We start from the raw sequence: 26,035 nt of genomic DNA, 5'->3' as shown, positions 1-26,035 counted from the left end.
TGAACTCTGGGTGCCGCGTCGCGTAATTTCGTCTCATCTTCCCTTTCGAGTCTTTTCGCCAGGCCGTTTCGCAAACTTTTGGCAGGCCGCGACTGTCGTCGAAGTAAATCGGAAACGGTCGAAATTTTGGTGGGCGAAGAAGGACCCCAGCAACGCCGTGTAACCAATCTGCAGAAGCCGATCGGGGCTCGACGGCACAGGTCGGAAAGATGGCGAACAGCCAAAGAGAAGATAACACGATCTATCTGACAGAGAAAGAGGCGGAGCGCATCCAGAACACAATTAAGGACCGATTCAAAAAGTGTGAGGAGCAAAGTGGAAATGTAAAAGAACCAAGAGACAAACTGGCCGCTCACCAGGCGGCCACTGGCGCAGCTCTCATGGCCGACATGGGCGGTGCGCCGGATCCCGATATGCTGCAAACCCAGGGGAAGACCTCAACTACTATTCCAGTCATAGGAGTAGGCCGGCCGTATCCACCATGCACGACCCCACTGTCAGATCTGGAACCGATTAAGATGTCAGATCTCAAGATGGAAACGCATCACCGAGGCCGCAAATTGGTGGTCAAGCGAGAAAGCCCGGTAGTCACACTCGTAGCGAGGTCATGGACTATGGTTCAAAATGAAGATGGAACTGATGCAGAGCGTCTGGAAATACTGCTGCACAAGTCGCGGTATAGCGAGGATGTACTGGAGTCGACCAAGCGTTTCATCATCAAGGAGCCGTACTTTACCCTCACTGAACAGGGCGAGCCTACACTACGCATAGACCATCCTTCAGACCTAGTCATTTGCCATGAAGAAGGTCCAAAGAGCTTTGAGGATGCAGCAGCTGCAGAAAAGGCAGCCACGAGGTTCAAAACTCAAGGAAACAATGCCCTTAAGAAGCAAGATCTCCCACTGGCCCACGAGAAATACACAGCAGGCCTAGCGATCGCAAAGCAAGACATCTTAGCAGAATCGAATCCCGATCTAGCTCGGGACATTTCCCGAAATCGCGCTTACGTGAACTTGCTATTAGGCCGCCTAGATGAAGTAAAGACCGACGCCCGCGCCTCACTGACGGGACGCGAAGATCAAAAGTCCAAAGAACTAGACAGTAAAGCCTACTACCGCGCGGGTTCAGCCGCATACGCCCAAAGCCATTGGCAAGAAGCCAGAAGCTTCTTCCAGGAGCAACAAAAGCTGACCCCTGACGACAAAGACGCCAAACTCCAACTCAAGAAAATCGAAGCGCGCCTCCGCGAAGAAGAAACAGGAGGCTACGACCTCATAAAAATCCGGACCAACCTCTCCAAAGCCCGCTCACGCGTCGACGCCGGGAACTTCACCAAAAACACGCTCATCAAAGACAGTCCCGGAAAGGGCCGCGGCCTATACGCAACACGCGACCTCACCACCGGCGACATCGTCATGTGCGAAAAAGCCTTCTGCGTAGTCTGGGGCCATGAAGAAGACACATTGACAGCCATGACATACGACACCCGCGATGACCGGATTCGCGTCGCACCCGTCGGTCTCGCAAAAGCACTCGTACAGAAATGCCTAAACCAGCCTTCTCAAACAGAAAAGCTGATGGACCTCTTCGGCGACTACCAAGGCGAAGGCCCACAGATCTTCAGCAATGAAGACGGTGCCATCGTGGACGTCTTCCGCGTCCACGACATCATGTCGCGGAACGGGTTCGGGCCTGGAAGCCAATTCGGCGAGGAAAGCGCACGGAACGCTAGCACGGGTCTTTGGCGCCACGCCGCTTATATCAACCATTCCTGTCTTTCCAACACAACGAAGGAGTTCGCAGGCGATATGATAATCATCCGGGCGACCCAGCCCATCAAAGCCGGCGAGGAGATTTTCCATCCGTACGACGCGTCGCTTGATTACGAGACCAGGCAGGGGTTTTTGGAAAGGACATGGGGTTTTAGGTGTCAGTGTAAGTTGTGTGACGCGGAGAAGGAGGATGGAAAGGAGGTGAGGGATAAGCGGATGGAGTTGGTGGGGGAGGCGGATGCGTTTATTGATAAGACGCCTTGGGCGGGGGCGAAGAGACTGCAGCTGAGGAAAGCGCAGGGGATTTTGAGGGAGATGGATAAGACGTATGATGAGGGGAGGTGGGAGAATCTGCCGAGGAGGCATACGGAGGGGATTAGGGCGTGGTTGGTTAGGGCTAGTCCGAGGTAGGATGGGTAGTCGCAGGATGTCGGAGGATTCCATGTAAGGTGAAGAGGTATGGAACTCTCGGATGGTGTATCGCTAGTTCAAATTACAAATATATAAGCGAGTGTCTAGCCACCAGCTACAACCCCCTCGATCCTTACAATAGAAAACACGTGCGATCGAGTATCAACAAAGTCCGCTCAAACCTTCGTCGACTTCGTCTCCATCATCTTAGGCTCCTCGTACGGTGGCGCCGCTCCAGTCTCCTCGCTGGCTATCGCCATAATCGCGTTCGTGTTGTCAATCGTTTCCAGAGGCGCAACTGGCTTGTCGCCGAGAAGAATCTTCTCAGAAGGGATGATCCAGTTGAACCACGATGGCATTAATAGACCCAGAACAATGGTTGGTACGACGAGATGCACGATGCTGAAACCGTAGATCATGATGGGGTCGAACATATGTTGTTGTGTGAACTTGGGGTAGGCGAAGGAGAGGACGATAGCGAGGATGGGACCGGAGATGTACTGTGAGACAATGCAATTAGCGAGATGTATTCAAAGGTCTGATTGGGTGTGGACATACCTTCATGATAACAGCCCAGTAAAAGGGGATGTTCCAGTTCTTTCCCACGCCAATAAACACATTCATGTCACGGGTAAGCTGGTGTCCAGGGTAGAAAGCGACCCACCAGAAGCGGCTCATGAATGCGCTTTTACCGAAGAATCGTGGGCCGGGAATGGCAGGTGTTCGGGCTGCGAAGACCGCGATGAGAGAGCTGAGGATGAAAAAGGCGAAACCGACACCGGCGCCAGTTCCTGGTGTCGATCCGTATGCGACGCGGATGCCAAGGCCCTGGGCAACGCCAAAACCGATGGTGAAGATGAGGTATGCGGGCCAGCCGACTTGGTGGGCGACGTCGCGGCAGCGGTAGAGTGATGTTGCTGCAAATGTCTCGCACCAGACTGGTGACTATGTAAGTTTTTGGTCTAAGGGGGGACTAGGGCGGAGACCAACCTGTGAAGAAGAGAGCGATGTCATTGACGTAGGTGTCGACTGCATCCAAAGCTTGCAGACCAAACTCAGTGCAATAGATCAGGGAAATGAGAGCAGAGATGATAGTGACAATGGTGCAGACAGCCCAGCGAGGAAGTTTGCGGCCCCAGTTCGTGTCCATGATGAGGGTGGTCATGACTTCGAGGAGGGAGAAGGCGGATGTGAGACCGAGGAGGAAAAGGGTGAAGACTGTGCGAGGAACGATCAGCATGGGTTTTCAGGTAGGCGATGTTAGGTGAAGACTCACAAAAGACGACGGAGAAGAACGGAGCACCTGGCATCTGAGCAAGAGCCTCAGGATACGTGATGAATCCTGTGACGAAGGTACCGAGCTGCGTGCCGCTCGAGGGATCAATGCCAAGATAGCCGATAACTCCGAAGACTGAGAAAGCAGCGATGACTTCAACAGCGGAGTTGCTGAAAGCAATGATAAGAGCATCTTGCACGGCATTGGAGTGCGCCGAGCAGTAGGACGCCCAAGATGTGAAGTATCTAGGGACGTATCAGTATACTTGTTCTCTGATATGTACAATCGAACATACCCAAAGCCAACACCAATGGAGAAGAAGATCTGACCGAAAGCCGCTTGCCAGATCTGAGGGCTCTCAAGTGCACTGGTGCGCCATGTTGCAAAGTATAACTTGATGCCTTCTCCAGCATTAGGCAGCGAGACTCCACGGCCGATGAGGATGATGATGAGAACCAGCGGGAGACCCATGGTAACGTAGATTACGCGCCCGGTCATACCGACACCCCTAAAGACGCACAACCAGGTGACGAACCAGGTGAAGATGGCCCAACCTGCCGTCTCTCCGAGCATACCAGCCCCGACGTATTGAGTGTACGAAGCGACGCTGCCATCGGGATTGAAGCTACCAGTTGAAGCTGCGTCCGTGTTGGCAACGATGACGTTGGCGAAGTATTCGCTGAGGTCCTGGTCTTTCCATGGCAGGGGGCTTTGAAAACTGCGGGAGAAGTACTTCATGATCCATGCTAGGAGGGGAACGTAGTAAGTAACAACAACGTACTGTGATAGCTAGTCAGCGCTCTTTCTTCATCATTGCAAGTCCATCTCACTTACGCCATTGAAGACGACCGCTAGACCAATGCCTTTGGCGCGCTTGTTATTGCTGTGCCACGCGAGAACCGGGCCACCACGGTAAACGCTTCCGAGGGAGATCTCGAGGACCAGGACTGGCAAAGCGACGAAGAAGAGCGCGATCAGGTACGGGATGAAGAATTGGAGACCGTAGTTGTTATACACGACGGATGGGAAGCGCAACAGGTTGCCGAGACCAACGGCACCGCCCATGGCACAGAGAACGAATTGGATGCGGTTCGAGAACATGTCGCGTCCATCTTCGCTCTTTTTCGCCGCAGGCGAGAGCTTCATGAGGATATTCTTGATTGCAGCCATCTTGACGGCTGGGCGTAGGCAAGTAGAGAATGTGAAAAGAGGAGTTGGTCGCTCCTGATAGAGAGACGAGTCAATTCACGGCCCTAAGAAGCGAGCTGCGAGGACGAACGTGAAGTCGAACCGTAAGATTCGCGCAGTCAGACCCCGGTATATAGATTCCTACAGCCAGGTTGTTGTGCCACATATCCTGTCTCTCCAAGCATGTGCCCAGCCCAAGCAATCGCCCACCTTCCTTCTACAAACAGCACTAGTAGTGTGGCGCTCACATCCAAGGCTTCCCCAGATCCTGCGCAGAGGCTCAGCTAGCTTGGTCGTACCCTACTACTCGGGTACAACGGGTCTTGGGTGATCAGCAGAGTTGCATTGGTTGGTTCGACGAATCCTGAGTCCTCAACACCACTGCCGATTCCGAGCCAGGCGTGCATGCATCTCGGATATGGCGCTGGACCTGTGTTGGTGCCTCAGCCACGAGGGGTAGTTCTATCGTCGGGCCATTCCAGTCAGCCTTGGAATTTAGTGTACTGATCTTGGCGCGCGTTAGAGCTCGCGCACGCGACAGAGCTATGCATCCAGGTCTGGGGTAATGCTCGGGATCCGTCCATACACTGGGAGTGGGACCAGATTTGGCCGTCAGCCACGAGGGGTCCAATATGTCTTGGTTCCTAAGCGCAGTCGTCTCGGCGTGGGTTAAGGGCCACACACGTGACAGCAGGTGCATCTATATATCTGTGATGTTGCTGTGTCCGGGTGTCTTTTCGCCGGCAACACACGTCCCGAGCGATGTAAATTCCTCCACCAGGCCCATGTTCCACCCGTCGCCTTCCAGGTCTACCTGAATCTTTGGCCGTCAGCCAACTGAGATTATGGCTACGCCGAGTGATCGTTATCGTCAGAGGGCGTCCGGCTATGCGGCACATCACTGCCTTGGCGGCTTGGATGCCCAGTGTTCTGGGTCAGGCGTAAGGTCGCTCCGACCATTGTACGTGTTGGTATGGCCCTTTGGTGGTGGAAGAAGAAGGTGTTGGCGTTGATAATGATGATATCGACTCGGTCGCTTGGCTATGGTCGCAATTCGGCGGTTATCTGCGGCATGGTGGTGGTTTTCGCGAAGCGTCGCTCCTTGTGAACGTCTTCTAGAAGCGAGAGTGGTCTACAAGGAGTCCTGAATTGTCATGGTGTTGTGTGCCTCCTCTTGCTGCATTGCGTTAATCATGTGCCGGCTCGTGCCTGGGTTTTTGGAAGGGGCGTGGGAGAGGCAGCATCGTGCCTACCTAAGTTACCTTGGACATGTCGCGTTGACCAGAGGGAATCTCAATGAGCAAGCTGTTTCGATTGCGAATAATGGCGTAACTGTGGAAATTAGGACATTGCGATTTGTTATATAGCACGGAGGTTGATGGATCACTCGTAGGGCGCGCGGGCGGGAGTGGAGGCTAGCGCCGATTTCGGTGTTATCGGACCCGTCTCGGAATGAGCATGCGGCGGAGAACTCCACAACCACATGTTCTAAAACTTACCCGTTGCAAAGACATGGAGCATCTAGACATATTGGTAGACGGTCCGTATCTCATTTCGTTTCTCCAGATGGAACCAGCATTACCGTGCATGCTCTACTTCCAAGGAACGCGCATGGACAAAGCATGCCTAGGTAATAGCAACGAGATGAACTTGGTATCGAGACTACGCAAATGGAGAAGAAACATCTATCCTCGCAAAAATGAGAAGAACTGTGTAGGAGATCGTTCCGGTCGTTGCCCAATACTTAATAACACCTCAAACTCCAAACCCCAACTCTCTCAACCCCATCACCACCCTACCACCAGCCTCCTCCACACCCTCCCACAGCCCCCTCAATCCTTCATCGCTATCTCCCAACACCGGATCCTTCTCCGGTATGCCCACTTTCCACACCTCCCCCTCTTTCCCGTCATGCTCACCCCCAACAGCGAAGTCCCAAACCCCGCCATAAGGATACGCACCCATCATCATGAACTTCCCGCCGCTGATATCCACACTCTCAAAAAACCTCCTCCTCTCCGCCTCCTTCTCCTCATCAACCTCCGCCGCCCTCCCCTCCTCTACATCCTTCGGTTGGTGAAACGCCAATTCCTCGTTCCGCGGTCGCGGCAAAAAGGTTTTGTGGCTAACCCCCGCTGGGATGATGAAGACATCGCCCAGTTCCGCTTTGATATCCACGCCACCAACCTCTCCATCTCCTCTTTCACCCGGTTCGTATTTACCCTGCGACCAAGACGGGGAGTCAGCGACGCCGAAACGGATCCATGCGCCTTCGCCTGAGATAACGGTCATGGCTTCGTGGGTGGTGGAGTGGTAGTGCGATTGTATGTCCATTCCGTACTGCGCTATCCATTGTGTTTGCCAGCCATTCGATGCATAAAGGTCGAGAATCTCTCTTGTTTTGAAGTGCGGGGAGGTCACCATATCATAGAGAAGACCGGGATAGTGGAGCAGCGGGTAAGGTGAGTTAGGAATGAGGGCTGTAGGAGGGAGTTTGTACTCGTGGACTTTTGTCGCCATTGTAGGATCCGGACGAGGTAACTTTGAGTATTTTAGTTTGATGTGGAAGATCCCGCAGAACAAACGAGACAGGAGATGCCTGAACCGCCCCATCAGATTAGTCACGACGGGAGTAACCGTCGAAGTTTGGTACGGCGAGGGGCGGGGTTGAGTTTGTTGGTAACCTTGGAAGGAGTGGGGTATACTAACGGAAATACACATGGGGAAGTGCTTACCCAAATAGGAAGTAGCAGCGCGGGGTTACACGTCAGAACTATTAATGGGATGGGAGCCGAGATATCTGCACCTTTGTATTTACAATATGCCTACGCCGGACACCTGCAGTTTCGCGATATTGGCTTTACCCAAGATGCCTCGGTTGCTTTAGCTAGCTTGGAGTGCTGCTGCAATTGAATGGCAAAGTTATGATCTCATGTGCAACACAGAAGGCTCGAGCACTCCATACCTAAACTTGACTCAACTGTAGCGAGCTCACGGTGCCTTTAACTTTTCCCGACAACTTATAAGTGGAGCTAAAGAGGTGCAGCTTCAGTGCGGGTGTACGCATCCCTTGCGCAATGCTCATCTTGTGGAGGGGCACACACGCAGAGGTAGGTCTTGTGGAGTTCCTGCCTAAATACGCGCCTGCTATCCTACGCTCCTACTCCTTCCCTAAGACACTAACCTAACGCAGACGTACTGACATCTTGGCATACATCGGACGTATGAGTCTACGACGAACTCCGACCCAGCTCCATCTTCGTCGAGCCCGCCAGATAGCTCAAGTCCGCCCGTAGCGCATATCCGTCGCATAGAGCGATCAATATGGAGCCCAGGATAGCTCCACTAATTCAGCCGTTGGGGAACATTCGATGTAGCTTCCAGGGCCATGTCTTTCATCCTCGATAACCAGTTGCATCTCCTTGCGTCATAACCAAACGAGAGCCGCTTCGCTCAACTGTTAGCTCATCCAGATGCTTGGTCGTAAAGCCCGCATGTCTTGTATGAGGGCTAGTTTCTTCGGCCCGTTTGACACATTCTTTAAGCTGGTCAATGAACGCTTCCAGTTGGATGCGTGAAGGCTTCAAGAGGCACCTGGTTCGGCGGACCATTTCTGCGCGTCATCTAAAACACAAGGAGACTCTGGTTGTAGGCAACATAGCCGAAAGGTTGTTCGAACCTTATTTTCTGTGAATTTTGGCAGCTTAAAGGACCGTCTTCTGTCGTAGGGACATGGGCCGATCCTGATACCGGCAGTTCTCGTGGGGCGGCCTTTTCTCGCGCGATTTCGGTCATCATTTTGAGCGCAGCTTCGATGTTAAGGAGTGGCTTTAAGGTATGCTTTAAGACCTGGTTTCTCAATTTGGGACTTGCGCGGATTATGTAGTCGAGAGAATGTTTCCCTTCTAAATACACTCCGGCTAGTTTCGCCCATGTGATTAGATCCTTACACAGGCGTCCAGTAGCTTCGAGTGCCGGTTCGCTATTTATCGGCTTATCCAGGTCGTCGATATTGCTCCACACCTTCCCGTAGGCGGCTAGGCAGCGCTTATACATCGTCATGATAGTGAGGTTCGCATCGCCTGCATGAGTGCTCGATGCTTTGGTCGATTCGATCCAATCTTCAAGCTTCTTGTTGACGGCAGCTAGCTGACCGAACATCTCGCTCAAGGTCGGCTCGGGCCTGTTCTTCGGAATCATTGTCTTTGTCGTTGGAGATGTTAACTTAATGTCCTCTCCAGCTTCGTATCGGTACTCACCGGTATCCTCATCTTTGTCATATATATTGGTTTGGTGTACTTGCTGAATGCATGCCATAGCAGAAGGATCTCGGAAGGAATGGTGAGAGCGGAAATTCTATGCTGCTATTAATCTTCTTAAATACCTACAATGACTGTGCAGTAAGTATATATGACCAGTCTCTACTCAATCGTCATGAATCAAAAGCGTGACTCTAAGAGCACCAGACTCATTCAGAATGATCCAGAGATCTTGTCATATCTGACCCCATGATGACCAACACTGCTTGATCTCTCCGTCATACCCGTCTACATGAATATCATATACTAGCAGCAATGATTCATTAGATATAGGCTCTCTTGTATTCCCGCTTCCGCTGCTGGTCATTCTCTTATTGATGTTACACCCTTCCTTCATTGTCGAGTAACTGTTGCAGTATCATTTCCATCCTCCACAATAAAGCTGTTCGATCCCAAAGAGTGCTGCCCGATGTTCTTCGTGCGGCTCACCAGAGATTCGTTGTATTGATGGAGTACCGCCATTTGCTCTTCCAGCGTTTTCGCACGTTCCGTAAGGCTAAGGGTCGAATTCGAATTGTCGTCTGCGTCTGTTATCGCAAGATCCTCCCCCAAGACGCGCTTCTCCGGCAGTAACTCAAACATCGCTTCTAAGGCCGATTTGACGCATACGAGAGTTTCCACGATCTGATTTCGGCTCTCGCTTCTGTCTGAGTTGGCGACTTTAGCCTCCAGAGAGATTTCATCACCAAGAAGAACCCCAGCTTCACGGCCCCACATGATGAAGTCGTTGCGCGGGCCTTCGAGATGTCCGTATCGTAGCTTGTTCTTCAGATGCTTGTCGCCATCTTCGATACGCTTGAAAACTATCGTAAAGTCGGTTGCACAGCTTCGGAAAAGCGCCTTGATACCAGTTCTTGCATCCCCTTCCCTGGCGTGGATTTCGTCTTCCGGGTCGACTAATAGTTCCAGTTCGATGACAATGCACCTCAATAAGTTGACCAAACGGGCCAGACGCGCCCTACAGTCTGACTCTGGAGGCACGAGTTTATGATGTCTTTCTGCCCAGGAGTGCTTCTTGTCGTTCACGGTACCGCGCATGTTCCTCATCGTACAATCCATGGCTTCTAGAGAGTCGATAATTGATAATTTTGTAACGGAAGGGAGGGTAATAAAGGCGTACTTTGGGGTGTTCTTCTCGTACTGATACAATCCAATGTCCCTTCCCCACCTTTCCAAATGGTCGAACTCCTTCCGCAGACGGGTACGTGCCAGGTAACTGTCCGGAGGGACCTCCTCCTCCTCATCGAATTCGTTTAAGATCTTGTTGTATCTGGCCAAGTGTTCTTCTGTAAGTTTCCGGGCCTTTTTAAGGTCCGCGTCCTCATCACAGGCCGTAGAAGCAATGGACTTTTCGATGTCAAGTTGAATTTTTTGCGGCTCATTCGTCATATCGTACAGACGGGTATCGCTCGACTGCTGAGAGTTTTAGTTATTTGAATGTATGTCTTTTCGAGGTACTCGTATGAGGGAAGAGTGATGCTGCATTGCATGGTGTCGAAAAGTACGCAGTGACTGTGCCGACGATACGACTGGCCTGCGTACTCATAGCTATGAATCAAAATGGTGACTCCAGGGTCTGAGCGGCCTGTGCCTGTCTAGAGACACCCACGTATCCACCTCCTAGTCACTGTCATCAGGAACCAAGTCTACGATGAGCCACCACCCAGCTTGATCTCTCCCTCGAACCCATTCACATGCATGAAGTTCGCTCGTAACGGAGTCACACTTGTGTATCCCTGCGCGACTGCCCATCCGTCATTGCCCGGCTCACTAGCCTCAACACTCTCATACACGTCCTTGAACGTCGGCGCCCACTTGAAGTGCTTGTGTGTATACCGCATGTGCGCCTGACCGGATGGCGTCTCCCGTCCACTGTCCGTTCCAGACGCTCCACCCTGTATCTCCGAATTCGCTTTGAGTTCCTTCTTTCCGAATTTCTCCTCTTGCTTGCGGATTTGTCCCTCGATGTCTGATGGCGTGTCGTCTGCTTCGGAGGGCACCTCGACGACCTGGAAACAGCTTCCGCTCTTCCACGAGTTCTGCAGCATGTTCGTCCAGAGGATCTTGCGCTCTCCCACGTTCTCTACTAACGGTACGTTGACGGTGTAGAGGTGTGTGTTTGTGTCCCAGTTGTCCCACAGGTGTTGTATGAGTTTTGCGCTGAGCTCGCTGGCATCGCTGATGATCTTAGCGTCGTGGTTGCGGTCGAAGAACGCGTACGAGAGGGCGATGGACTTCATGCCGCATACTGCTGCCTCCATCGCGCCGCCTATTGTGCCTGATGATAGAGAGAAGATGGCGGTGCTGTTGCGACCGTAGTTCGGGCCGCTGACTACGAGATCGATCGGGCCGCGGTCGGAGAAGTAGTGGTAGAGACCGATCTGTACGCAGGACGCAGGTGTGGAGTCGACGAGTACCCATTCTTCTTCATTGGATGAGGGCGGCAGAGGCGAGTTATGGGTTGTGCCATGATTCGTGAGACGTCCTTCGGCGTTGGTTTGGAGGGGCGCAGGGCGGTAGTACGTCGGTTGTATCTGTGGCAGTGAGTATGGCGAGCGGCGTAGTAGAAGTGGTGTGTCATACCGACTTGCCCACAAGATGTGCCTTGCCTATCCATGACCGCTGGGTATGTGGGAGAACGACTGAAACGGTGTGTCCATGCTTCTGCAGTGTTGACACCAGCGAATGTACGTATGGTGAGGACTGGTCTGATGGTGGGCCATCGTCGTTGGTAACCTAGATCGATCAGTACTTGCCATTGGCTTAGTAAGATACGACAGTCTTACAAGAATATGCATGATTGCTTATGTGGACAGTGCAGCGGGTTCTGGCGATGCTGTGTTGTGGATTGGAGATGGAGATGCAGAGGGGCAGACAGTGACGTGCGCTACCAATAAGTCCGAAGCCCGTGGCAGGCAGTCACCGCCTCATCCTTCGCGTCAACACCTCTGCGCTCCCATATTTGTTTTCGCATGGCCGTTTCTTCGACAGAACGGTTGCAAACGTCGTCCGCGAACGCTGCAGGGCAATGGCAAAGTCCGTCAAACTGGCAGTGGTACCTGCGCCATGGGTAGATCCGCTGATGCGCCCTGCATCGTGCCGACGATCAGAGCTTAGCTGCGAAGAAACTCGAACTTCGACGTCGCACCTGATAGCAGTGTAAACGCTTATGAACAAAACCGATGGTATGAATAGAAGAGCTTGCGACGCCGGACTTCGTCTCGCATCTCCATGGCAGATCTGAACACCCTCATTCGGGGGTTAACCATGGCCCCTCCCCCTTCCGACGTCCGCACGACAGCCGGCACTTCATCCACGACATTTCGAAACGGGAGTGCAGAGTCTACCGGCAGGTTTAGCTGTGTGTAGCTAAAACGACCAGAGCTTCGGGCGCGAAGGTGTAGAGCCGCAGGTCCCTGAAGCAGCTATTTTCGGTGTTCGTTTCTTCGGATCCCCGCCCGTGCCCGCATACCGTGAACACCATTTGTTTCAATGCTGAGACTGAACACTCAAGATTTTTATAAAGAGGCAGCGCAAGATGAGAAAGGTAATCAGTATACCCAGTCCATCTTCACCCACCACTTCAACATCTTCAACCTCCCTACCTTGAAGCTATATATTCCATCATCCACCGTCCCATAATCATCTAGACACCAACACATCATCAAGATGGTCATCAACGTTCCCACCGCCTCCCTCGAGGGACAAGTCGCTCTCATCACCGGTGCCGGTCGCGGCATTGGAAGGGGTTGTGCTATCGAGCTCGGCAAGCGCGGCGCCTCCGTCATCGTTAACTACGTTTCATCCGAAGGCCCAGCGAACGAGGTTTGCGAAATCATCAAGGGCTTCAACAACGGTGCCAAAGCCGTAGCCATCAAGGCGGATGTCAGCAAAGTCAGTGAGATCAACAGACTATTCGAGGAGGCGAAGAAGGCATTCGGCAAGATCAACATCGTCATGAGCAACTCAGGAACCGAGAGCTGGGACGTAACAGAGGAGATCAGCGAGGAGAAGTACGACCACGTATTCAACCTGAACACAAGAGCGCAATTCTTCGTTGGCCAAACCGCATACAAGCACATCGAGGATAACGGCCGCATCATCCTGATGAGCTCCATCGCTGCCGGTCTGCTCGGTGTCAAGGACCACGCGCTCTACAACGCCTCCAAGATGGCCGTCATCGGTTTCATCAAGGCCTTCGCAACCGACTTCGGAAAGCGCGGTATCACCGTCAACGGTGTTGCACCAGGAGGTATCAAGTCGGACATGTTCACACAGAACGCCTGGCATTACATCCCCGGCGGTTCGCCTGACTGGCCAGCGGAGAAGATTGAGACGCTCATGGCAAACCACTGCCCGCTCGGAAGGTGCGCAGTACCTGAGGATGTTGCGAGGGTCGTCGCTTTCCTCGCATCAGCGGACGGTGGCTGGGTCAACGGTCAAGTGCTGACCATCTCCGGTGGATCATCGCAGTAAGCTGAGACTGAGGTGGTGATGATGAACGAATGACGGTCGCATTGTATGGATTCCAGCGCATTTGATAGAGAGCCCAATTCGAGGCCATCGCTCGAACAAAAGAATGAATCATAACAAGATTACTTGATGAGTTTCCCGCGTGTGCCAACTCTCAAACTGTGTGTCGTGATTAAGGTCTGTGGGCGCAACCTTGGAAGGCTCCACATACCCTGCCAAGACTTACGTCACCAAACGCGATTAGGCAACGCCATCACGTGGTTCGATCTGCCCGGGCACCTGGGCACTCATACAAAGAAAAAAAAACTAAACAGGCCTGCAGACTACATCAAGACAAAGACCTGCAATGTAGGTGGCCCAACGTCAACGTAGGCTCTAGGGTGTTCAGGTTTTTCCCAGGTTAGCGTGCGCGCATACCTACTTTACACACCCTACGACCTGTATTAGGACGTACTTTGGTGGACTGACGAAAATTAAGCGTCTGCCATGAACAGGATCTTGTCATTCGTAGGGGATTTCGACTTAGCCCAGCACGGTGGACCTTTCCTATAACCACGGTACTGCGGTGACACGCCGAACACCCCAGCAAACAACACCAAAGCTATCTCAATCATGTCGTATACCAAAGCACACTCTTAATGACTAGTCTAAGCTGAGACCAGGCTGCAGTCTGAATTAATTGCGCGCTCTATTCATTCCAGACGTTTCCCTCATCGCTTCCATAGGAACTTCAAACTACCAGTAAGAAGACGGCAGTTTGACATCCGACCACACAACCAAAGTTTGAAATTCATGTAGGTCATGCGAGCAGAATTTTATGTGATAATTTTGTAAGAGACTTTCCCCTATAAATACTCTCTACTTCTACTTCATACCTATTCATCTCACAACTCACAAACACCTCTCTCGGTCACCACCACTAAGCAAAACTGCCACAATACATCCGCAATCTCAAGCAATCAAGAACAGAACCCCTGTTCTTTCATCATGTCGAACTCCAAGCTGTCTAAGTGCAGCCTAAGCGATTTTCCCGAAGAACTCCTTTGCGGAATCCTAGACGAAGTCGGCTCCGGCATCGATGAAGAATACGTCCCCGGCACCATACAGACTCTCCTCTCTCTATCCGCTACCAGCCGCCAGTTCAATCGACTCACAGAGTCTTACCTCTACAAAACCATCAAGACCGATCACTTTCGTTGCAGAAAGCTCGTTCAGCGTCTAGAGGACGATCCCACTCTAGTCTCGCATATAAAGCGACTCGTTTGGGACAAAAAGCCAAGCGAAACTCCAGGATGGTACAGAACACTGCCACAAACTTTCAGTGCACCAAATCTCGTACGGGAATTCAACATTTCCAACATTGGGGCGTACTGGGATTCTGGCGGCTGGATGGATAAATGTGCTGCACTGACTCTGGTCTTGCTGCTCACTCCACGGCTAGAAGCCTTGGAGATCATGGACACGGGCCTCCGATTTCGCATGAGCAACGGCGAATATGGGCCATCTTTCTGGTTCAAGCTGAGACGATACCCCGGTCCCAAACTCGCCGAGCGCTTCGCCAACATACGTACGCTACGATTTGGCCATCAAGACATGGATTTGGAACCGCTTTTGTATGCCCTTCGATTACCAGCTTTGCGTACACTAAGCTTCAAAGGCGAGCTCGTGGATAAAGACAGATTCAAATACGGAGTTACGGGAACGGGGAATCTCCTGGCACGATACGCACACCTGGCAACGATCCCGCCCCGAAGCTCACCTATCGAACATCTCCACATCGAGAATAGCGCTATTCACTCGAAGCATGTCACCATGATCCTGCGCTCTATCAAGGATCTCAAAGACTTCAGCTTGACGTTCGCCGGAACCAGAACCGAACCCTCAATAAGCAGAGCCATCTACGAACACAACGGATACGGAGTACCAGCGTTACACTACCCCACCCTACTTGGAGCTATCATGGAGCATCCAAATCGATGGAGAGCCTCACTCTACAGACCAACCTGTCGCACGAGCCTAACATATACAATACAGCTGCGGCAGGATGCCTACGATTGGAACAAGTCCGCAACCTTGGGTACCTTAGAACGGATATAGTAACCCTATATCGCGACGAAACAACGAACCCGGACCGGCAACAGCACGAAATCTTCAACTCCCTTCCGCCTGGTATACGTCGGCTTGACCTCGATATGTACGAACCAACATGGCCGTACTTTAGGTGTCCGAAGGCTGCACTGATGAGTCTAGCTATGGACTGTGCGCAGAAGTATCCGCTACTTAAAGGGGTACGTGTGTTGCGACACACCACACATGAATCGAAGTTGTGGAGGGCGTTTTCGAAGGTTCTTAAAGAGGTTGGGAATGCTTTCGAAGCACAAGGGGTATCTATTCGGTTCTGCCCTCGCACCAAGCAAGCCAGCACTTCAGGTGACATGTACACTCCGCTGAGGAAAAGCAAAAGTGTCTAATCTAAAGTATTCATTGGGTATATAAAGACGCGCGTTCCACGCTCGTTGTTCGTTCGCAGCCTGCCTGCTGGAAGCAAGGCTTGCTGAACCATCTATGGACTAGTATACAAAAAGCCAATCATTCCTCATGTGTTCGTGCCGTGTTATTGCAAATCGCTAAACGCCGTTAAAGTCACAAAGTGTGACAAGGGGTATGCAGAATCGTGAACGCCGTGAATGTCCCTCAGCCTCAAACCGTGGGCTCTTCGGGTGTTTTCCCCATATCCTCCCTCTCGTCCTCTGGGCTCTTGGGCTCAAGCTTGATACTAGCGTCTAGGATTTTGCTCGTGACTTCGTTGATATCTGCCTCCTTGTTGGCAGCGCCAACGACTTCCTCGATCATGGCGGCGAAGTCGACAGTCATGCCACCGACGTTCATCTTGAGTAATGCAGAGGCATCCGGACCGGCATTTCCGTCAACACTTCCGCGTTTAGAGCCGTTTTCCATGTCCAACATCATGGTCTCGTTGTCGAATATGTTATCGCCACTCCACAGGCCCACAGTAGAAGTGTTGGGGTCTTCGTAGAGGTCAAAGCCCAGTCCGAGTGAGCCGTTCTTCGACGGCGAGCTGCTCACAGGCATGTCACTGGACAGAAAGTCATCAGCCAGGAACTCGCTAAACTGAGCATCACTGCGACCGGGTGTTGTAAATGTGGGAAAAGCCGAGAAGTCGATAGTCTGGGAAGGCGACGAGATCGGGTGGTCGGATAGAAGCGCATTGAGCTGGCGGGTGAACGGTGTGTCAGGTGCAGCTGTTGTCGAACGGGTGACACGAGGACTCAGGATATTGCGGGATGGCGTTGAAGGCGCCTCTCCGTTCCCTGCACCTCGTCTCGGCGTCAGAGCAACACGTTTGCGCGTGCTTGGAGTAGGGGTCTTTAGAGGATCTTGGGCGATCTGGTCCCTCTTAGGCGTGCTTTTTGGCGTAGGTTTCCGAGAAGCAGGGTCTTCAAAAAGGTGTGCGAGATCGTCTGTCTCTGCGGCAGGAGGTGGTGGGCAGTTCTCCTTATCCGGATTTTCTTGGTCGACGATGGCCACTTGCGCCACTGGCTGCTTGAAGTACCACATAGTCTTTGACTCGCACGGAATGCAGCCGTCGTGTCCTATACCAGCGTTCGCGCAACGTCCACACGGTCGTTCGCGGTCACAGCCTCTCTTAAGCTCCTTGCATCGCTGGCAACGGGGCTTCTTGGGTGCGTCATCGTCAGGGACATACATTGGGGTGGCAATTGGAGCCGCAGCGACGGGGGCTGGAGGTGGGTCGGCTAGCGTCTTACGCCGACCTTGTTTTCTAGGTGATGGGAAAAGTAGCCGCCTTGTAGGCTTTGGTGTAAGGTCTTGGTCAATGTCAATAGGAGAAGTTTTGCTCCCTCTAACGCCAGCGGGGCTTGACTCAATGGCTCGCTCGAAGGCAGCTTTAGCTTCTTCAGGGTCGAGCTCACCCCTGCTGGGTGCGACAGCTGGCGGTGCCATTGTTCCATCAACGGGCCTGTCAATGGATGAAGCAGCTTGATCTTGCTCAGCTGGTATAGCAGCGTCAGACTCTGGCATCATGGCGTCGGACATGAGATCATCACCACCAGTCATAGACTTGGAGCGTGACCCCGCCTTCTGCTGCCTCTTGCGATTGGCGAGACGCGCAGCACGATCCCATACCTTCTGCGGCCTCATCGAAAACTTCTTGATAAGCCAGAGTCCGCATGGGTTACAGAGGTTGAGTTCTTCAAATGCCTCAGAAGACTTCGCAGCCATGATGTCCTTGTCTTCGCGCGTCAAGTTGTTCTTGAAGATACGGTACTTCGGCTCAGCGTCCTCAGAGGATGATTCAATCACTTCGTATGCGATGATGTCGGTGCTAGCAGTATCGGTAGACAGCTCAATGTCCTTAGGTGTGCCATTCTCTACGCGTGTGTAGGCCTTTCTCCATGTGACTGTATCGATCTCTCCGCAGTTCACACAGTGTGGTGGCATTTCGCCTTTCCGAATAGCCGCGTCCAGCCGGTCTTTGATAACCCTCTTCCTCTTCGCGCCGGATCCACTTCGTGGGTAGCCACACTCGGAGGGCGTGGGCGCATCAGACATGGGCTCTGCTCCAGACCATGTATGTGATCTTGGAAGTCCTCTCGGCTTGGACGGCTTTGTCTGCTTCGGTGGGAGATTTGGGGTAGCGGAACGACTGTAGACTTGCGCTTCGCTCTCGGCAGTCGGAGAAATGTGTGACATCATGCCATCAGGCGAGCCGGCAGTCGATACCGTGGCTCGTGACTTCTGTAAAGCGTTCTTGTCCTCGAGGTTGTCATCCTGCTGTACCATGGACAGCCTCGCGATCAAATCGCTGTCATCATTCGCGTCGTTGCCTTGGAAATAAACCGAGTTGAAGATATCCTGGTCCATGGTGTCGAAGTCAAAAGTATGAGCAGTCATGTCCATCTCAATACTTTGCGTGACTGGCTGTGTGACAGATTCGCGACGATGATCCTGGGATTGTCCATTCCAAAGCTTTTCAAAATCCATACTATCGCCGTCTCGACTAGCCGGCATGTCGCTAACGAAACCGGAATCGTTTGGAGGTTGTGTTGGGAGGTCAGGGCTTGAGGCATCGGGCGATGTGGTTCGGACTGGTGCGATTGGCGGGGATGACGGCATCGGAGTATCTCCTGGGCTTCCATCTCTTTCATCTGCAGACTCCATCGCATTGTCTGAGAAGACGCTACTCTCATACGGAGACACGTATGGTCGTCCTCCATCCATGGATCCATGTCTTAAAGCACTAGGGGCGGGTGGTCGGCGTGATCCTCGTTGACTAAACTTTTCACCGGGGCGAGGCGTTGGCGCACGGGGCACCATATCTGAGGCGGCTCCTGAATTGCTGAGAGAAGGCTTGAGTAGGCGGACGGATGCCGCTGTGCTCGCTGTAACGCGCAGCGAATCGTTGTGGGCGTTGAGCGGTGTATTCCTCGGTCTCGTGGTCTGCGTAATCCGTGCCCTCTTCTTCGGAGGTCCGTCTTCCTGTGGCTCGATGACATAAGGATCGCTAAACTGGAACTGCTGAGTCGGCTGTGCACCTTCACTTCTGACAGAGGTCCGTGACGCTGGTCGGGAGGGTGGATTGTACTGATAGTGATGGAATGAGAGAGTGCTCATAGCAGGACTGGAAGCCCTAGTCGGCTGAGACATGAACGACATGTTCGACTGATCGTAGAAAGAGTCGTTCCGGGGTGGCTCTTGTGACGGGCTTTGGCGAGTAAGCATCTGGTGGAAGGGCTCAACACCACCAATGGAAGGACGTGGCGAAGGCTGTGCGGGGTATGGGCTGGGTTGGGCCAGGTGACCCAATGCAGGGTTCTCCTTGAGAAAGTCGGACCAGGCGTTGTAATCGAACCCTTCAGGCATCAGCTGACTGAGGCTGTGGTACCGCTCCATGTTCTCGACATATTCCTTTTGCATGCATGTCGGAACAGGCACCAGCTTCAGTTTGACCTCCAGGGTTTCCTTGATTCCGTTCGAAAAGATGCCAAGAATGTTCTTGCACACGCGACCGGTGACCATGGTTTGGGAATCTTTGGCGGGGGCATTGGGAGTCGGCGATGCTGAAGCGAGGATCCATGATAGCATGCCCTGACCAACCAGCGGCGTTTCGTACTCGGAGAAGTCGTAAGCGTATACGGTGTAGTCGTGGCCTAGTTTGGCTACGAGCTCGGGGCTGTGACAGTGAGCAAGCTGTTTCAATTAATCAATAAGCGCAGGAGTCGGCCCACCTTGCAGTCACAATAGCCTGAATGCAGGTCTTGAGTTCGATGACTCCCACTTCGGTGGTCTCGTCCAGCGATACGACAGGCACGTTCAGCACGCTTGGCAGACGGGCCAGGCAGTTTGACTTGTTCTGATCATCGAACGTGTAAAGTACTTTGACTGTGGTGCAGCTGTGTTAGATCAAGTCGTGATGAATGAGCAGATGTGCTTGCCTCGCATTTGCCTGCGCGGGATTTCGTCCATTGTGCTCTCCTCGGCAGCGGACGGTGTGGGCGCGTGCTGCATCGCACCAGGATCCGGCGTGGTACTTGAGGGCGTCGACATGGCTGCCTATGAGATTGACAAAGGATAGGCGGGCCGTGATGAAGAAGAGAGAAGAAGGTTGTCGGGGGCGACGGGGTGGTCTATGTTATATCGCGATCGGTGGCTGGCGTGCGATCATCGCGAACGCGTTCGAGGTGAACTAAGAAGCGAGACTAAAAGCGACAGGAAGACGAATTGGCGGGGTAAACGGGTCTTTAAATATTTTCGCGTGTAGATAAATCCGAATTAGGCAACAGCACGCGTAAAGTGGCAGAGAGAAGGAACGTAGAGGGCGTCGTGAAAGAGGTCGTGTGGTGAAAGTGAAGTTGCATGCACGAGCTCGGAGGTTTGACGCTACCCGCTTCGCGCTAACGCGGGGAGGACAAAGACGCGTGACGCACCTTCCGTGCCAAAGTTTCAGCCCCACTCCCGACGCGTTGATTGGCTTCGACCGCGGATAAAGTGTAGCTCCAGATCCGATTCTGCCAAGCTCGCTCACTTCATCGCCCTGCCTCATATCGTCGCCGACCGATCCACCTCATCCAAGCGCGTTGCCGTGGTGTTCCTCCTTTCTAAAACTAGGTCAGTCTTTCCGCTCCTGGTCTGTGCATATCTTTTGCGCGGCCCCATCCTTGCGCGCTACTTCCCTGAGCAGCGTGTATCAAAATTCGCAGGCAGAAGCTCGAGAGCTGGAAAGTTAACCTGTAACAGTCCCAACCCCATATAGCAAATCCCCCCCTGCTACCTTGCACAAAACGACACCATGGTGGACGCAAAGATTCAGTATGTATTACTGCTAGCACATTCACCGCTATATGAGCTAACCTTGCGCAGAGAGCTTCTGTCCAAGCCGCGTTCGGAGTTGACGTACGTACACCCTCCAATCCACAACAGTTCCTGTACTGACATTGCTGCCTAGCGAGTACGAAGTTGCTCAGGTCGAAGAACACGAGCTCACTACCGGCCCCCTCTCCATCCTCCAGACCGCCGTCCGCTCGCGCACACAAGTCCTGATCTCGTGCCGAAACAACCGCAAGATCCTCGCACGTGTCAAGGCTTTCGACCGTCATTGCAACATGGTTCTCGAGAACGCGAAAGAGATGTGGACCGAGACTCCACGGTTAGCCAACGGCAGCTACGGAAGGAAGGTCAACAAGGACCGCTTCATCTCCAAGCTGTGCGTTCAAATTACACTCTACGTTTGCGCATGCGCTGACTTTTATAGGTTCCTACGCGGCGACTCGGTAATTCTTGTATTGCTATCATAAGAGCTTGGAAGGACTGGGGATTTGGGACGGTAGCGCCAGATCGAGCGCACGAAATGGAGTTGGAATGAATTAAAAGTTACATAACCGTCGCGAAATCGGCGAGGAACACCGAACGAATCAAACAACGATACCCCAACTTCTACTTCTTCAAACCGTCACTCAGGCCCAGTAGGAGCTCCGCGAGGCCATGCGCGCCAGGGTCTGGAACCTCTTGGAAACCCTCGCCTCCAACGTAGACCGTTCGCCCCAAGCTCGCTTTCATACCCTTCGTCCCTTGCGCGCCACCTTGTGCCGCCGCAGCCGCTTTGTCGATACTTTCCGTCTTAGACAGCGTCTCAACGAACGGATAGAGGGCATCCATCAGCGTTCGGTCACCGGGTTTGGCAGGAGTGTATTTGCCCAGTGCCTTGAGCGATGAGTCAAGGGCCTTGGCCCAGATTGCGGGTGTGACAGGCTGTGGCGACGAGGGCGCGTTTTGTCGCAATCCATGCGCCAGCGCATTCAAGAAGATGGCGTAGATTGCACCTGACGTGCCGTCCATAGCCAGTTCCACCACTTGAATGATGTGATTCATGAGGATCAGCAGATCATCTGTCTCCTTTGCCGTTTCGAGCATCTTGAGAATTGCTGTTGGGTGTCAGCGCCAGGCATCAATGCACACGTGATGATAGCCTACCTTCTGCGCCGCGCTTGAGTCCGATTCCGCAGTCGCCATCTCCAACTATTGTGTCATATCGGGTGACGTCTGGCTCAGCCTTGATGAGTCTGTTCAGCGCAACTGTCAAGGTTGACTTGGCCTGAGCATAGTTGACTACTCAAGTTAGCGGGTGTCATACGCAGCTCTGCAGGTACTTACCTCTCAGATCACTTGGCTGGATGTCCTCTTCGTCTACCTGCTCCTCGCTTTTCTTCGCTTCGCCGCGTCTCGCCCATGTGCTGCTACTAATCGCCGCAGACCAGCCACTTGCCTCAGCAGGCGCATCGAGCAGCTCGAGCATGGAAGCGTCCGCGACTCTAAGCAAGCTGATGGAGAAGCCCAGTCCGTTCAAACTGGTCATGAAGGTGCCAGCTAGAATACGTACTGGCTTGATCTTGAAGCTGTCTGCGAGTTGCTCGACGACTTCGTTCGTGATCCCGCTTAGCTCGAGTGGACTGACACCTCCCAGGTTATTGACCAGTAGCACCACGTCGTCCTTGTCGGTGATCTTGGAGAAGCTTCGGTCCTGATCGGCGACGTCCAAGCAGTGCGACAGCATCGTCTTTACAAGACCAGGTAAATCGATCTTCTTGCGCTCTGAACCGGCTTCATTGTGGATGCCCATTCCAATCTCGACTAGGCCTTCAGCCAGCTCGTCTTCCTCTGCCTCTCGGCGACCTGGCACGTGGACGTGAGCCAGTGAAGAGCCGATCGAGACGGTGTTGTCTGCAACGAGCTGGGCCATCTGCGTTACGTCTTTGAGACTCGCTCTACGCTGACGTCAGTGATCATCGTCCTGACAGGCACGATATTGGTGCGGTCCGTACCCTTTAGCAGCGAGCGCTCCAGCAATCTTTTGAACCAGCACTGTTCCGGCAATACCTCTGCGCCCGACTTTTCCTCCCTTTGCGCGCCCTACACCCGCATCGTCGCCGACCACCACCATGTCGACTTCAATACCAGCAACGCGCGCTTTCTCCACCGCCATGCCGAAGTTCAGCACATCGCCAGTGTAGTTCATTACAATCACGAGGACGCCCTTGTCTTTTTGAATGCGATGCAAGATACATCTTCGCACCTGCTCTGCACTTGGCGAAGCGAAGATGGTACCTGCGACTGCTCCGGATAAAAGGCCCGCGCCGACAAAGGATGCGAATGAGGGTTCGTGACCACTACCACCTCCGGAAACTATGCTGACTTGCGATGCGCCATTCTTGCGGTAGACGATCTTGTTGTTGATGTCGCATTGTACGGATGGGTTCGTCTGAGGGATGCTGAGCAGCGCGGTGTTGACGAGGTGTGTCGGGTCGTGGATGAAGTGTCTCGCTGAGTACGTTAACTATTTGATCGCATAGGTTTTGATGGCAATGCATACATGACATTGTGATTACTATATGTCCAGCTCAATGGAGTGCGCGAATTGGTGCAGAACGACGGAACACAGAGCGGATGGAAATCGCAAAAGTGGCATGACGAAAGACCAAGAAACCTTCAATACCCGACCCGACGACAAGCAATCATTCCACCATTCCTTCGTGTCATTTGACATATGCCGACATAGCCTGTGGCCACACGGAAACGCGTCCGCGTTCCGTCTTGTTTCCAGGCATTTGGAGAGCTCCAGTGCTCTAAGTGGGGTTGCGCAGATGCGTGAGGGGTAGCTTCGCGTTTCTGTGGGGTCGCTCCTTCCCCCGAACCCCGAGATGTCAGCAAACATAGGTGCCGGCTTCCTCTTCTGGGTGATCCCGTACCAAGTTTCGGTCTTCCGACCACTCCTACACCAAGCATCGACGACTACGAAAAGCCTCATATGGGACAGGTCCGGGGGCTGGAGCTCTTGTATGCGGCCATGCTTGCTTTTTCGCTCTCGGTACTCGACGATCGGACCTCACCTATGTGCCCAGAGCTCATTACCCAACAATACGACATTGGGCATGAATGACCGATTGCCGCCGTGATGATCGTCAACTGGGCACAAAGCCCTTGCGTTTATGAAGGAGATGGCGAGACGCACTCATTCCTACCATTTGGTCGCCATCGCAGGTATGGGACGGTGCCCAGAGTGTTAATAAATGGCACACGCCTTGAGTGCCTCAGCCATCGACTGGCTATGGTACCTTCGCTACCACGAAGTTTGTGCGGAGCCACATGAACTCGCACACACACACCTGAAAGAATCTCAATATCTAATGTAGCCTCACACGTACAGTCACTACTTGCCTCCCTCAGCAATCATGTCTCAGCTGTCCATTTCGTGCGCTGAGGAACGTTACAAAATCAATGCAAAGAGAAGTCCACTATACGCCCTTCCTTACGATGTCCTAGCCCATATCCGGGGGTACTTGGATCACACCGAGAAGATTTGCTTTGCGCTGTCAGGCGCCAAGTTCATCGAAAATTTCCCATCCATCACTGTTCCAGAAGATAAAGTCGGCGATACCAAGATCGACGTCTATCTTCGGCTTCTGAGAGACGACTTCTACAGAGAAGCCCACAAACGACCGGGCATCTGGTGCGTCTATTGTGCAGATGTCCATAAAGATACGCGCTTCATCGGGAAAATGCTCTGTCGCCCACGGCAGGAACGCAAATGCTCCTCTACACTCGAGCTGTGCTCGCACAGGTCTTACTCTTTGGACTACTTGAGAGCTGAGGTAGAAAGAGCTGTATCTCTTAGGGGTAGAAAGGCCATGTACCTTGATCTCCAGTGCTATACTTGCGAAACAGAGTTGAAGAAAAGCCACATCTACCTCACCATTTGTGACGTCACATACGATCAGACGTCTGGAGACTATATCATGAGAAGTGACATGACCATGGGCTTTTCGAAGGCAAAAGGCTCGGATTTACACACAGAAGCGCGTGCGGTCCTACAAACACTCGATTTTACGGCGTGTCTTCACATACATACCTCTGAGGAAAGCACCATGAACCGGCTTGTCGATGCCGAGACCAGAGCCTTCAAAGCAGAAAAGCGGCACAAAACCCATCGCGTACATTGCGAGCATTGTAAAACAATGGTACAAATCAAATACGTCAAATCCTTGTGTTTTTCGCCTCACAAGCCAGGAGCAGCAGCAGCGGAAACCGGACTGAAGATAGATATTATACGTAACTTGGGCAAATTGACAAACGAAGACGATCCGACATGGAGAGCGCATCTTCGAAAGCGGCAATTGAAAGTCACAAAGGATCAAATACCACGATGAGAGAGTGGAAAAGCAAGAGCTACATGCATGGCCTGCCAAGATCGGGGCTCGCGGAGTATTATCGGCGTAGACGCTTCGAAGCTACCCCACCATCTGATAAGATTCTGATCTACACCCCCACCAACCCGTCGCGTCGAGCTTCAGCGCCAGGCCATCGCGTCCTCACGCCAGTCATCTCATCTCCAAATTCCAACGTCGCGTCCGGCAGCTTCAGAAACATCACCTTGCGACTCCACTCACCGCGTCCTATCTTCTGCAACAGAAACACATCGCGAAGATGGCGCACCCAGGCACCGCCCATAAATACACCAAAGGCCTCATCGCGTTCGAGCACGCCTCCCCTTCCTCCCCTTCCTCCCCACAACCACACACCATCCTCTGGATAGGCGGCCTAACAGATGGTCTCCTCACCGTTCCCTACCCCTCGCTCATCGCGTCCTCCCTTTCACCAACCTGGTCTCTCGCCGAAGTCCTCCTCACCTCCTCCTACAGCGGCTGGGGCACCGGAAGCCTCGCGCGCGACGCAAAGGAATTAGGGGAATGCGTGGCATATTTTAAGGCAAGGCGGCCGGGGAAGAAAATTGTGCTCATGGGACATTCAACGGGGTGTCAAGATATCATGGAATATTTGCTGGGGAAAGGAAATGAGGCGAGGGAGAAAGTGGATGGCATAATACTGCAGGGTGGTGTTAGTGATAGGGAGGCATGGGAAGATTACTACAAAGAGGGAGAGAGAAGAAAGCAGCTTGACGATGCGATTGCGATGGCTAGAAAAATGGTGGATAAGGGGAAGGGAGAGGAAGTCTTGTCGCCGGAGAGTAATCCTGTGATCAAGGACATGGGCGGCCCTCTTAA

General features: G+C 52.9%; 9 protein-coding genes across 9 annotated transcripts; 4 read left to right on the top strand and 5 right to left on the bottom strand.

Annotated features, from left to right (window-relative positions):
* Positions 1-209: 209 nt before the first annotated feature.
* Positions 210-2,183, top strand: J4E90_010152 (uncharacterized protein; the record flags this gene model as incomplete). The annotated part of the gene is made up of 1 exon (XM_051439667.1): positions 210-2,183. The coding sequence occupies one exon, from the start codon at positions 210-212 to the stop codon at positions 2,181-2,183; it is 1,974 nt and encodes a 657-aa protein (XP_051286576.1).
* Positions 2,184-2,359: 176 nt separating this feature from the next.
* J4E90_010151 (uncharacterized protein) lies at positions 2,360-4,629 on the bottom strand (the record flags this gene model as incomplete). Its single annotated transcript, XM_051439666.1, has 6 exons — positions 2,360-2,683; positions 2,742-3,121; positions 3,174-3,401; positions 3,460-3,704; positions 3,755-4,239; positions 4,294-4,629. The coding sequence occupies 6 exons, from the start codon at positions 4,627-4,629 to the stop codon at positions 2,360-2,362; spliced, it is 1,998 nt and encodes a 665-aa protein (XP_051286575.1).
* Positions 4,630-9,299: 4,670 nt separating this feature from the next.
* J4E90_010150 (uncharacterized protein) lies at positions 9,300-10,355 on the bottom strand (the record flags this gene model as incomplete). Its single annotated transcript, XM_051439665.1, has 1 exon — positions 9,300-10,355. The coding sequence occupies one exon, from the start codon at positions 10,353-10,355 to the stop codon at positions 9,300-9,302; it is 1,056 nt and encodes a 351-aa protein (XP_051286574.1).
* A 257-nt stretch (positions 10,356-10,612) lies between these two features.
* On the bottom strand, positions 10,613-12,034 carry J4E90_010149 (uncharacterized protein; the record flags this gene model as incomplete). Its single annotated transcript, XM_051439664.1, has 2 exons — positions 10,613-11,500; positions 12,026-12,034. 2 exons carry the CDS (start codon positions 12,032-12,034, stop codon positions 10,613-10,615), a joined length of 897 nt encoding a protein of 298 aa, XP_051286573.1.
* A 601-nt stretch (positions 12,035-12,635) lies between these two features.
* ARP2_2 (Arp2/3 complex subunit, actin nucleation center) lies at positions 12,636-13,442 on the top strand (the record flags this gene model as incomplete). Its single annotated transcript, XM_051439663.1, has 1 exon — positions 12,636-13,442. One exon carries the CDS (start codon positions 12,636-12,638, stop codon positions 13,440-13,442), a length of 807 nt encoding a protein of 268 aa, XP_051286572.1.
* A 984-nt stretch (positions 13,443-14,426) lies between these two features.
* J4E90_010147 (uncharacterized protein) lies at positions 14,427-15,536 on the top strand (the record flags this gene model as incomplete). The annotated part of the gene is made up of 1 exon (XM_051439662.1): positions 14,427-15,536. One exon carries the CDS (start codon positions 14,427-14,429, stop codon positions 15,534-15,536), a length of 1,110 nt encoding a protein of 369 aa, XP_051286571.1.
* Positions 15,537-16,139: 603 nt separating this feature from the next.
* On the bottom strand, positions 16,140-20,027 carry J4E90_010146 (uncharacterized protein; the record flags this gene model as incomplete). Its single annotated transcript, XM_051439661.1, has 3 exons — positions 16,140-19,653; positions 19,709-19,862; positions 19,916-20,027. The coding sequence occupies 3 exons, from the start codon at positions 20,025-20,027 to the stop codon at positions 16,140-16,142; spliced, it is 3,780 nt and encodes a 1,259-aa protein (XP_051286570.1).
* Positions 20,028-20,769: 742 nt separating this feature from the next.
* On the top strand, positions 20,770-21,274 carry SMD2 (mRNA splicing protein; the record flags this gene model as incomplete). Its single annotated transcript, XM_051439660.1, has 4 exons — positions 20,770-20,789; positions 20,841-20,873; positions 20,926-21,183; positions 21,232-21,274. The coding sequence occupies 4 exons, from the start codon at positions 20,770-20,772 to the stop codon at positions 21,272-21,274; spliced, it is 354 nt and encodes a 117-aa protein (XP_051286569.1).
* A 139-nt stretch (positions 21,275-21,413) lies between these two features.
* Positions 21,414-23,353, bottom strand: J4E90_010144 (uncharacterized protein; the record flags this gene model as incomplete). Its single annotated transcript, XM_051439659.1, has 5 exons — positions 21,414-21,901; positions 21,951-22,085; positions 22,131-22,741; positions 22,799-23,297; positions 23,347-23,353. 5 exons carry the CDS (start codon positions 23,351-23,353, stop codon positions 21,414-21,416), a joined length of 1,740 nt encoding a protein of 579 aa, XP_051286568.1.
* Positions 23,354-26,035: the final 2,682 nt, after the last annotated feature.

Source organism: Alternaria incomplexa, assembly GCF_024043165.1.
Source record: "Alternaria incomplexa strain BMP 0042 chromosome Unknown scaffold_19, whole genome shotgun sequence".
In the NCBI taxonomy this organism is placed as follows: Eukaryota; Fungi; Ascomycota; class Dothideomycetes; order Pleosporales; family Pleosporaceae; genus Alternaria; species Alternaria incomplexa.
This window is presented reverse-complemented; position numbering and strand designations above follow the sequence as displayed.